The sequence below is a fragment of the Lithohypha guttulata genome (genome assembly GCF_036872675.1).
Source record: "Lithohypha guttulata strain CCFEE 5908 chromosome Unknown scaffold_8, whole genome shotgun sequence".
NCBI lineage: Eukaryota > Fungi > Ascomycota > Eurotiomycetes > Chaetothyriales > Trichomeriaceae > Lithohypha > Lithohypha guttulata.
The window spans coordinates 148,527-159,660 of NW_027042757.1; the positions used below are offsets into that span (position 1 = coordinate 148,527).

At 48.6% G+C, this 11,134-nt stretch overlaps 4 protein-coding genes across 4 annotated transcripts; 1 reads left to right on the forward strand and 3 right to left on the reverse strand.

Moving 5' to 3' along the window:
- Nucleotides 1-316: 316 nt before the first annotated feature.
- On the reverse strand, nucleotides 317-1,459 carry LTR64_008187 (uncharacterized protein; the record flags this gene model as incomplete). The annotated part of the gene is made up of 1 exon (XM_064902502.1): nucleotides 317-1,459. One exon carries the CDS (start codon nucleotides 1,457-1,459, stop codon nucleotides 317-319), a length of 1,143 nt encoding a protein of 380 aa, XP_064750978.1.
- Nucleotides 1,460-4,784: 3,325 nt separating this feature from the next.
- LTR64_008188 (uncharacterized protein) lies at nucleotides 4,785-5,591 on the forward strand (the record flags this gene model as incomplete). The annotated part of the gene is made up of 1 exon (XM_064902503.1): nucleotides 4,785-5,591. The coding sequence occupies one exon, from the start codon at nucleotides 4,785-4,787 to the stop codon at nucleotides 5,589-5,591; it is 807 nt and encodes a 268-aa protein (XP_064750979.1).
- A 1,125-nt stretch (nucleotides 5,592-6,716) lies between these two features.
- LTR64_008189 (uncharacterized protein) lies at nucleotides 6,717-7,997 on the reverse strand (the record flags this gene model as incomplete). Its single annotated transcript, XM_064902504.1, has 3 exons — nucleotides 6,717-7,081; nucleotides 7,128-7,872; nucleotides 7,920-7,997. The coding sequence occupies 3 exons, from the start codon at nucleotides 7,995-7,997 to the stop codon at nucleotides 6,717-6,719; spliced, it is 1,188 nt and encodes a 395-aa protein (XP_064750980.1).
- A 741-nt stretch (nucleotides 7,998-8,738) lies between these two features.
- Nucleotides 8,739-9,911, reverse strand: PUT1_2 (proline dehydrogenase; the record flags this gene model as incomplete). The annotated part of the gene is made up of 1 exon (XM_064902505.1): nucleotides 8,739-9,911. One exon carries the CDS (start codon nucleotides 9,909-9,911, stop codon nucleotides 8,739-8,741), a length of 1,173 nt encoding a protein of 390 aa, XP_064750981.1.
- Nucleotides 9,912-11,134: the final 1,223 nt, after the last annotated feature.

Sequence of the window (11,134 nt, forward strand, 5' to 3'; positions counted from 1 at the left end):
AAACAGACGGTAAAAATCATCATCATCGATGTTTCGTCATCGTCGCATACTTTTGCTCAACAAGCATGGCGTTGCTGGGGACTTTTATGCCGAGCCTAGCCTTGTGGGACGTAGTGGGGCATCCAAGTAGGGGAGGCGAGGAGCAACTCCGTTGTTGGCTGTCCTCTCGTCTTTTGTGCCGTTACATGGCAATGAGGCGCAACATAAATAAAGCCGATGCTTATCCATATGAGATAGTTCATCCCGTGCTTGCATCGAGAAGAATCCATTCATACAATACGAGTGAAGAAAGACGCGTCTTGTCCCGGCCTTGCAATTACAGTTTGCTTGCAGACTGCTTTGCCGGTCTCACTACAAATTCAATGCGAGGAAAGTGCAATCGAATCCCTTCGATACGTGCCTTCGTACCTTCCTTCCCTACCACCCCTGGTTTATCTGGCTCAATCACAACTTCTTCGGGTGAAATACCCACCAACGTCCCTACAGTCGGATCCCACTGACCTGTATCAGCTGGTCGGACAGAGGCTTTGGCACCTATTCTCAGACCATTTTGCTCCTCGAGATGCTGCAGTTGCTGGTTTGGAGTTGGTAACAATGGCACCTCGTCGCTTCTCTCACTCTCTTCGAGCTTGCTCAGTAGCTCCTCCAAGCCTTGCTCGTCTTTCTGCTCTATTCGTGTCTCATGATCAGGTAGACTTTCCACGTGCTTCTCGAATCTATGAAACCAGTCCCATACTCCTGGGTATCTTTCCTGGTTGAAGACTTCGCTCGCTCCTCGTCCAGTGCCGTCCTCGATTTCGCCACCAGTCAGATTGCGAATGCCATCACCGCGACTGATCTTCTCTCCCCAGTCGAGCTGGTAATAGAATCCTATATCGATCGCACTCGGTTCTTTGCCTCCCAATATCCATCTGCCCTGCTTGTTGATTCCTGCGAAAAGCGGCTCAATGATGCTCAGAAAGGTATCCAATCCAGCCAGGTTTAACGACACTTTCCCCTCCAGTTTGTCTGGGTCCAGTTTATGGCCAATCAATTCAGCTCTATCAGTGCCAAAATGACTCCTCCATACCACGCTCGGAATCAAGCCTGTTGTCAATCTGAATAGTGGCCGATCAGTAACGTATGAAGTCAACAGCCTCGACAATACCCTCGTGCCCGCATCCTCATGGAGTCTGCATATCGTCCCGTCTCTATCATGTGCCTGTATTGCTGGATGCGAGTCCAGCCATTCCACGATCAAGCTCGTATCAGCAAAGACTTCCTTACCTATTGCCAGTACTGGAATTTTACGGTAGGTCAAATTGAAGTTGTTGACCAGTATCGGTCGAGGCATCATACTCGGTACCAGTACATATGTGTATGGGATTCTCATTAGACGCAATGCAAGCCTGACCTTTTGCGTAAAGGGTGACGAGTCGTAGCCGAACAGGGCTATGGGTGGACGCTTGACAGATGCCATTATAGCTGTGTGTATGGCTGTTTCCCACTGGTGCGTATCGTGAAAGCTCGAAGAGTTTACAACAGAGTGAAGTCAAATTCGAGGTGTTGCTGTGGGGAAATTTCGAGCCTATCGACGAGCCGTGGAGTTGGGGTCTAGCTTTCGATGACTTCCGTGGACATAGCTAGGTGCGACAATGAGTCCGATATCACAGCTCGCTACCATCAATATCGCTGGCCTACATTGTGGTGAGCTGTATGTAAACCTTACAAATGACGGCCTTTCAATTGAAAGCATAGCTTGCCTTGAGCTTCGCAAGCCATTGGAGAAAGTCTTGTTTGCTTGTACAGCATATGGTTGTATACATTTTCGAAACAGGCTCGCTGTAAAAGGTCAAATTTGCCGGTTTACACATGCATCTGACGTGCAGCGATAGGCAACGAGATTTTCCTAACTGCGCTCAGCAAACAACTACAATTTTATTCTGTTCGATATGTTTACTTTCGTCGGATGAAGTTTGATCACGTTTCCTGACTTACGAGTCCTTCATAGCCCTAATAAGCAACGACGCTGTTGATGTCTACAGAAATGCAAGGCGATATGATCATAGAATTCTCTGCTGTGAATGTAATACATCTAATGCCAGGTAAAGTCTCTTTTGCATCAGCTGCAATACTGCACTCATCAGCTTGTCATTACTCCGCTCGAACATCAAGCAATAGTCAATTCTGAAAGCGCACAGCTATCCATCCGAGATGGAGGCACTTCAAAGTGGTCATAGCGATTAGCTACCTCACCTTGTAGTTGCTGCTTATCCCAGCTCCTGGTGTACTGAATGAGGGCCTTCATCAATGGTACGCCTCAAATCAGTGTTCACTCTGAGGTAAGGGCTTCCCAGCCATCTCGCAGTCTGCTACAGAGCACCATCCTCGAAGCCAGTCAGGTTCGCTTCCCTCGCATACTGCAGCGGCGTACAACGTAGCTGGCAACACGAGGCTAGTAGCGCGGCATGTGTATGGTCAAGCTTCATTGTCGCATGTAGAGATCTGGCTATCGAACTGTTCCAAGTACGATGCTGCGATGAATCAGAAGTGGAATTGCTCATAGCGTACGAACCGGACACCAATTCCGGTTGGCATGTGGATGCTAGGACTAGCTCCTAATCTCTAGATATATGCAATCAGTAAGTTTGTCCTTAGGAAAACACGCACCTTCACATTTGAGCTGGCAACACGAAAGAGTCGTAGTCAGGATTGCAGAAGTCATCGCGCTTTCTGGCTCGTCACATCAGCAATAATCAGGGAAGCAGAGATCGTATTGCACGAATTGCCTGCCTGGAAAACAACAGGTAACAATGCAGTGCTTCGTATTCAGCAGCTCGATACACGCCAGAGTCTCGCACGAGCTCAAAGGCTTCACTTTGATTTCTTGCATATTCACGTAGGAGACGCGTCCGTAGAGCATGACGAGCGCTACGCAAATGCGACTGCGACCTTGAGGGCAAATTTAAGGCCTCCCGACCAGAGTTGATACTTTACCCTTGCTGCACACATCCGTCAGTTTAACAGCAACGAAATGATCCTGCATAAAATGACACAACGAGCATGCAAGACCGCCAAGGTATCTGCAGCATGCATATTCAAAGCATCATCACTTGGAGGTTATCAACGCCTGCCAAGGAGCGCTCCGGGAGGCTTATTTCGAGAAGAGCAGCCTTGCCCTCCGAGAGCAACGCTCATGAACAGACGGTAGATCAGCATGTCCGGGCTCCGCTCTAGATGACTTATCCTAAATTCGACGCGGACTCCGTCAGATTGTCATTTGTTCAGGTATAGAATCGCGAGTTTTTGAATCAGCAAGTGCAAACAGTAGAGTACGATGCACTCCTCAAACGGTGCCTGCTTGTTATCAATTGCGGTCTGAGATGCATATGTACCAAAAGTGCATTATGGTTGAGCATGAAGATCAATCACAACAAAGGCACCGACGGATGATGATATTCAGCATATACTTTGACTAGCTTGCAGTTAGCGTCTACCGATGATGATGATCATTGCCGTAAACCCGTCTTATGGTGCTGTCGAGTTCATGCTATTTCGACGTGCCGCCAACTCACAGATTGGCCTAAGCATTAAACAAATTGAATGTGGCTGTTGAGAAAGTGCTGCAACTTTGTTCTCGATGAGGTGCACTAAGCAGGTTGTGCTTGCCTGTGGCGATGCAATCTGCAATACAAGCTGCTTTGACTTCGCGAAGTCGTTTCTCGGTAATGGCAGAGGTCACCTTGAGCAGAGCAAATCTACATTGGTCGTTATCTCAGAATAACTGTTCCATATCGTGCATTTACATTGTGCTGCAGCCACAACGGGCTTCCGTGGTGCGATTCCCTAACCACAGTCTGGGCATGATCCCCACTGACAGCTGCCAAGGATGCTTCGATTGGCTTGTTTCGTACCTTGCACTAATGAAACCAGGGTCGTTATTGGATCTCCGCAAAATGCAAATCGTTTCTTCGAAGAGCGTAGTCCATCTGTTCTCAATGTCCGTGGCTGTATTGTCAGAGTCGTTGTTTGCACCTTCCAATTTTTGTTGGTTTGCGATCAGCTTTGAGAGACGCCATTGTACTACCCAGTGGTTAGAACTCGAAAGGAAAGCCAGGCTTTCCTCGCACACCATCGTGCATAGTCTCGTGCGACAATTCGTATTCTTGCGTTAGAATTTGTCGTATACCAATTCCGCATTCCCCACTGGTCGATTACTGCCCTATCGAGCATGACGAAATTCCCGGACTGTGGACCTCTTATCGACGACAAGACCAATGAATAGTATTCGCTTTTCTGCATTACCGTATTACAGGATCATTAGTTCCCCGTTTACGATAAGCGTTTCTTCTGCCAAGTTTGGTACTCCTTGTTGATAATGACAGGGTACACAAAACAGCAATGTGCTAGACTGCGCATGGTGTCAAAGTCAAAGATCAAAGCCGTCAGGGTATTCTCCGGTCGGGCTTCCAGTGACGGGATCTGACCAGGGTGTTGCAGTTTTGGGTCTAAGAACAAATGACACGATAAAGTGTTTAAGACGTCTGTCTTGGTTAGAGCTTGATTGTTCGTCCGTATTCCTGGTGTAACTTTATTACTGTATGACCTTGTTCGTCAGCTCATCACATACTTGCTTATAGTACAAGGAACTGCCTCATACCTGTGCAACCTGAAAGATATATTCTTAGACTGACACCTGGGGTCGAAGAGTTAGCTCCGAGACATATAACGGTTGCCCACCTTACATTCAGCAGCAAGAACTTTGACTGTCGACTTTCTGAACAAAGAGGTTAGAAGTTTCCGAGATGGGTCATGCAGCATCGAAACCAGACCCGAACGCAAAGTTCAGAGTCATCGGAGCAGGTCTATCCAGGACCGCCACCACCTCCTTTGGCGCAGCCCTGACAGAGTTGCTGAACGGTCCTTGTCACCATGGAGGTACGCAGTTGCTTTGCTCCGATGAGTCAGTGATCAAGAGATGGATAGAGGTTTTCCGGAAGACACCCATCAAGAACGATGAAGACAAGAAGGTAGTACATGCCGAAATCAAGTCCTTGATGGACGGCTTTGTTGGCTGTACCGATCTGCCAGGAAATGCAGTCGTTGAAGAACTCCTAGAGATATATCCTGATGCTATTGTCATCTGCACAGTCCGTGATCCGGAGAAATGGTGGGAATCGATTCGCCCGATCGTCGAGAATGCCAACTTCACAGTACTGTCGTGGATTCTTGCGCCCGTCCCACGGTTTAGATGGTTTCGAACATATCACGATGCGCTAGATGATGGCAATTTTGGACAGGCTCACTTCAAGCCGGGTGAGCCAAAAAAGCCTTCGAGAGTGACGTACGAGCGACACATTGAATACCTCAAACGAGTAGTACCAAAGGACAGGTTATTCTTCTTCGACGTTCGAGATGGTTGGGAACCATTGTGCCAGATGCTCGGAGTACCAGTACCTAAAGACAAGCCATTTCCAAGGCTCAATGATGCTGCTGCCGTCGAAGGAATAATGAAAAGTGGCATCAAGCAGGGTATGATGACTTGGGCCGGAATTGGTGTGACTGCTGTCGCTGGTCTATATACTGGATTGCGCATGGCGAGAATTTTTTGAAGTGATTCTGCCAGACATTTTTCTCAGTTTCGAGGAGTTTGGCCAGACCTATGGCGTAAAGGATCATGGAACAAGGCGGGTAGGATGATATGATGGCTGTGGTAGATGGCGTCCTGAGGAGTTCAATAGACCAGGCTCGTGCATATATGCTGTCAAATTTGGTACAACATTAATAAGTGCGCAGGCTTCGCTTCAATTTCATGGTTTCTAAATTGTCTCGCGAACGATCGCTTTCTGCGTCTTTGCGTTCACTGGATCAAAGTATAAAGCGGTCGTCAGCATTGGTTTTTGATGGTAACAGTGTCTATGGACAATTGAAACTGTCAGTGAGAAATGCTTTAGATTGAACAGTAAGGAAGAGCAAGACGACTCATAAGTGCATATCGCTACATATGATGTACCATACGAAGAAGCCGACGAGCCTAGATTACAGCCGTTGCGCCAAGATAGCGGTTGATCGCGCGATGGATGAAGGTACTCGTACGGACAAGTTTGCACCCATGCGATATCCATAATGGAGCAGCGCAAACAAGAAGGTCTTCTGTTTGAAGCAACTTGGTCAAGAAACGTATTCGACGAACCAGATCTCCGGTGCGATTGCAGAAGGAGCGAGGGCTCTCTGCACATACGAAATGTTTGCCCGCGCATTCCATCAGAGCGGCTGATGGATTATATGGCGATTAAATTATCCACAAACCCCAGCACACTTCACCTTGATGCAGCAGACAATGCGATCAGCGTGGAGATTCTACAACATTCAACCATACACGAAAGTGGATGTAGCCTCAACCAGCGGGAGGTCGACGGGAGCACAAAGGAGAGCGAAACGTCGAGTACGAACAAGGGTTAATAGACAGGCTACACTATCGGACCCAGATAGATCGATTTCAACATGTTCGAGCTGTTATCGGAAGTTCTCTGCTCCTGTTGCATGCTAGCAGGCCTGTGTGGAATATACAAGAATATGCAGGGCCACCAGTATCGTCCGCTCTTCCAGTTCGTGCCGATGAGCCGTCTTGCTTGTTTTCCAGCATATAGCGCTAACAGATAAGGCTGTCACACATGCTTTGGCCAGCTCTTGGAATGGTGCCTAGCTTCGCCCATTGATCGTGTCGTCGCACGTGCTCATTTTTTCTTCTTGGAGACTGTCTGCCAACCATCCTCATCAACCTTGACCTTCGAAACAGTACTATGGCGCTTTGGAGCAACCTGGTAGTCGGAAGGCGTTATGGATAATCTACCCGAAGTCTCGCTGGAGACGGTGTTCGAACGCATCGAGCGCGAGCTCGCGAAATTCCGGCCAGTGCCGTTACTGCCAATGAAATTGGCATGTCCAGGTATCTGTGAAACGAGATGCAAATCTCGCTCACAAGGATCGTGAGAGTAGCTAACTTTCACGCCCTCGTAAGGATGCTTAGATGTCCGGCTGTACTGGTTGAACTTGTCTTTCACGAGTTTAGCTAGAGGAACTGCCGAAAACACGACCGTGGCTGTTATGCGTTAGTACCACTACATCACCAAGCAGGTAACACATACCATTTCCTGTATTGAAAAGCCAGAGTAATTCGATGTTTGATGCTCCCACGATCTGCTCAACGTCATTGCGGAACCGTGACTCCGAAATCCCATTGCTGAAGAGCTGAGACCTGGCGAAGGTCAACCTTCGTCGTTCATTGTAGGGGTTGTCCATTCGGCGCAGTCCATCGTTAAGTGGATACGGTACGCCAGGGAATATGCTGTAATCTTTTCCTAATGGACTGTTTCCGGTACGACCAATGTGGCCGGCGCAATTGTGCATAAATTGAACAGCGCAGCGCGCATGCTGGAATATGATGCAAACCGCCTGCTCCTCAGGCACGAACGCCATCGAGTATATAGCACCCAATTCCAAAATTTGTTGTGACACCTCAGCAAGAGGTCGATTCTGTGGCCACGGGCTGATCCATACGACTCGCCTATCGCGAGAATCGTGTGCATGCTCTTTCGCTTCAGGAAGTTGTACTGTACGCTTCACTGAATCGCTTGGCCGAAACTTGATGATACCATTCTGATCTGCTACGGGCTCATTGGCAGCAATTGATGCCCAAGTATTCCCAGGAGACGGAGTCGCAAGCGCTCGGTTGATTGAACTTATCGTGCCTGCCGTGTGGGCGTTTTGCGAGGCACGTAGTAAGCACTTCTCCATGTCCCAAGGTGCGATGACATTGTAAAGAGCCCGAAAGGTTGTAGTCATGTCTCGAGTGAACTGATTGGCTGCCTCATTCTCTCCAGAGACTCGTAGCTGTGTTGGAAGTAAGTAATTGGTCGTGACGATAGCATGGCACCCACATGGTCTGTGATTCGGTTGATCTTCACAATAACATCGTCGAGGACATCGTTGATGTCTTCATAACTATCGCTTGTCATCGTGGTCTGCGGTCTTTGTGTCAGAAGAACCGCTCTCGTCGAGCAGGAGGTGGACGTGACTGTCTGAGGGAATAATTAGACTCGCAAGAGGTCAAAAAGATGGACGGAAACGTGCATACGAAAGAATCTTCAAGACTGTTTTCGCTGTGAATGAGCGAAGGTGGTGAATGGTATTCGTGCATGTGATTTTGTTGTTGACCACAAAGGCTGCTAGAGCAGGCATCCATCATAGTGCCTGTTTAGTGGAGATATGAAAGGACCGGAGTGTTCGTTTATTTACACAGTGAAGGTACAATGATCGAAATTTGGAGCCTAGTGAACAGCAGCAAAAGTAGGAAACGTGACAGTCATAATATACGGAGGAAATTCACGTGAAATAAATAGCAGGACGTACCTGCAGCCGCCCACCGCAAGTGGGTGTACTTGCCTTCTGATCGTTAGGCGGATGGTGTTGTTTCTTTGGTCGCCACTAGTAGCTGGATGCAGCATACCTCTTCCTTCCACTAACTCTACCCACTAGCCATTCTTCTATTAGGTCAGAACGTGCGACGTTGTAGAGCTACGCTTCGATTGTTCACACGATCCGGGTTGCAGCTGAAGATACAAACCTAGACCACGTGGCACGGGTACCTTCACGGACAGCGAACACAATCTGCAGCCACCACAGAATGTCCACCTCAAAACAGATATGTGACGTGTCATATTGAAATGTAAATCTCGTTCGACAAAATGTTCGATAATTCATGCTCGCGCAAGTCCCAAGCGCACAGCGATCTCTCTGCCTAACGCCTTCCGAGCATCGATAGTCCTAGATACGGCATCCTGGTTCTCGTAAGCCCGTCGCAGCAGATATTTCATGGTAATCCCTAGACTGCCCCAGGTCAAGTATTTCACACCGTGTGGTATCTCCGTTGTAGGCGTGATGTCGGTTCCTCGAGTGTTGGCTTGCTGGACTATCTCACAGGAAACATGGTCGGCCATGCCCATCAATTGACCGTAGGTCATCCGTATCCTCTCCTCTCCTGACTTTGCTTGCTGATCTCGTATAGCTTGGGCTTTGCGGACAGACTCATGGTTATGGGAGGCCAGCATGAGCTCGACTCTAGGGAACTCGGGCGACTGACCCTCCGCGGCTTGTAAGAGACCGTCGTACTTCCTCCTCATGACACAAGCTGCGAGATTGTCATAGCATTTGTGGGTGTCTTCAATGGAATCCCAGAAAAGTTCCCTAGGATCAGAACCCATATAAGCCCCTCTGACTAGTTTGACACCAAGCACAAAATCATTCTTTTGAGCTTCAGCCAGGTGTCGAGCAAGCAGTCCCGGAGCTCGTTTAGCGTACGCTTGGTACGTGCCATAAACTACTGCTCTTTCCTTGTTGTAATGCTTCATATAGTACATGGTCCAATTGTCAATTCCATCCTGTAGCCAGGCATATTCGGCATCAAACATGAGTGAGACGCCTCGTTTTTGAGCCAGCTTGCAAATATCATGCACTGCGTCGCGAAGGGCTGGGGCGCATGGAGTGGTTGCTCGAAGGTGCTGTAGTGCCTGACGTCCTGCGCCTGTGAATTTCAGAGCCACAAAATCACCCTCTTGGGTCAAATTGACAGTCTCTAATACATCGTCGCGCCACCTAGTGATTTCTCCTGTATCGCGCTCCTGGTGTTCCGATGACTCCGAAGGTGCACCAAGTGCTGTCATTTCTTCTTTGGACAGCACAACTTCTCTAGCATGACAAAGCACTACCCCTTTGTACCCGATATGTTTCAGACTCTGAATCGTTCTTCGAACCTCCACGGGCGTCTCTCCAGCACAGAACTGGACATAAAAAGTATGTTTCAGCAAGGCGTGAAGTACGCGGTTGTGGTCAGGGTTGAGGAATCGGCTTTTCGAGGTCGTCAGGTATTTCATTATGGCCAGGGATGGCTTTAGGAGCACGGGTATCGAGGAAATCGAGGTAATTGCGTATGAACGTAGAAGGTTGGGCCATGACAGACACGACATGGCAGTCGTCGAAGGCACTGTGATCTTTTCTGTTGAAGACTGTTCACTTTCGGAGGCTTCGACTGCCGTTGAAACATGTCGCTTGCTGTGAGCGTGGCGCCTCTGACATATGTGAACCTGTTTGTGATCTGATTGCCGTTGAGGGGCAAGTAAGCAAGAATGAGAACGCTTGTTTGCTTTGTTCGTAGCACGAAGCACGGCGAGACTATCGATTAGAAGGATGGCATGGGGCTTGATGTTGCACGGACGCGCCATTGTTGAGTGAGGAGGGCTGTAGCTCGTATGGAAGAAACGTAGAGAATAGCAGAGAAATTCAAAGAAGATAGCCAAACACTTAACTTGTATCTAGATTCTGCTCAGGTCAATTTGGTGAGTATTTGGCGGTCCGATCACAACATTCGATATGATCATGGAGTACAATGGGGGGATGTGGTCGAATTGGAAGGGCGACCTCGATACGTCAGCGCGGATCTCCACCACAAAGAAAAGGCCAGCCGTAGCGTCCGATAAGCAGATAACGTTCCTTTGCCTGCCGCAGCTATCCGTCTGAACCACCCACTTTGTGAGGGATGACATCTCACGACCGCAGCTTGGTAGCGGAAGGCATCCAGCAAATACCCTGCATGCTGGTAGAAGATGCATCTCGACTTTGGTTGCAAAGTCAGCGTCGGATATGCAAGGCAAAGTGTTACCGGTTTCGCCATAGCAAAAATTCACAGGGACAATGCTGTTCCATGCCCTTTATCGAAGTTTAAAGCGGTACCGGCGCAGCTTTTTGTTTGACAGGTGTGAATGGCCTACCACTTCCTAGAATATGTCTGCTCGAACTCTGCAACGTGCAAGTTCTGACAAGTGAAGGATTCGGCAAGCAAGAACTGCGATTGCAGTTGAAACGATGACAGTGAACCGCACCGTAAGGACGTCTACTGTACATTAGCAGCATCGGCACGAATTTTGCGACCAACCATGGCGTATCCTCAAGCACAAGACGATCAAGAAAACAAATGTAGATTGAGAGGCCTGCAAAACGCGTCAGGGAAAGCAGTTTAATCTTTTAACGAGCAGGTGTTGATGGCCGTGCTGAGAGCGTACCTGCCCTGCCTGTATGTCGAAGAGCTTGCAGCTTCTGT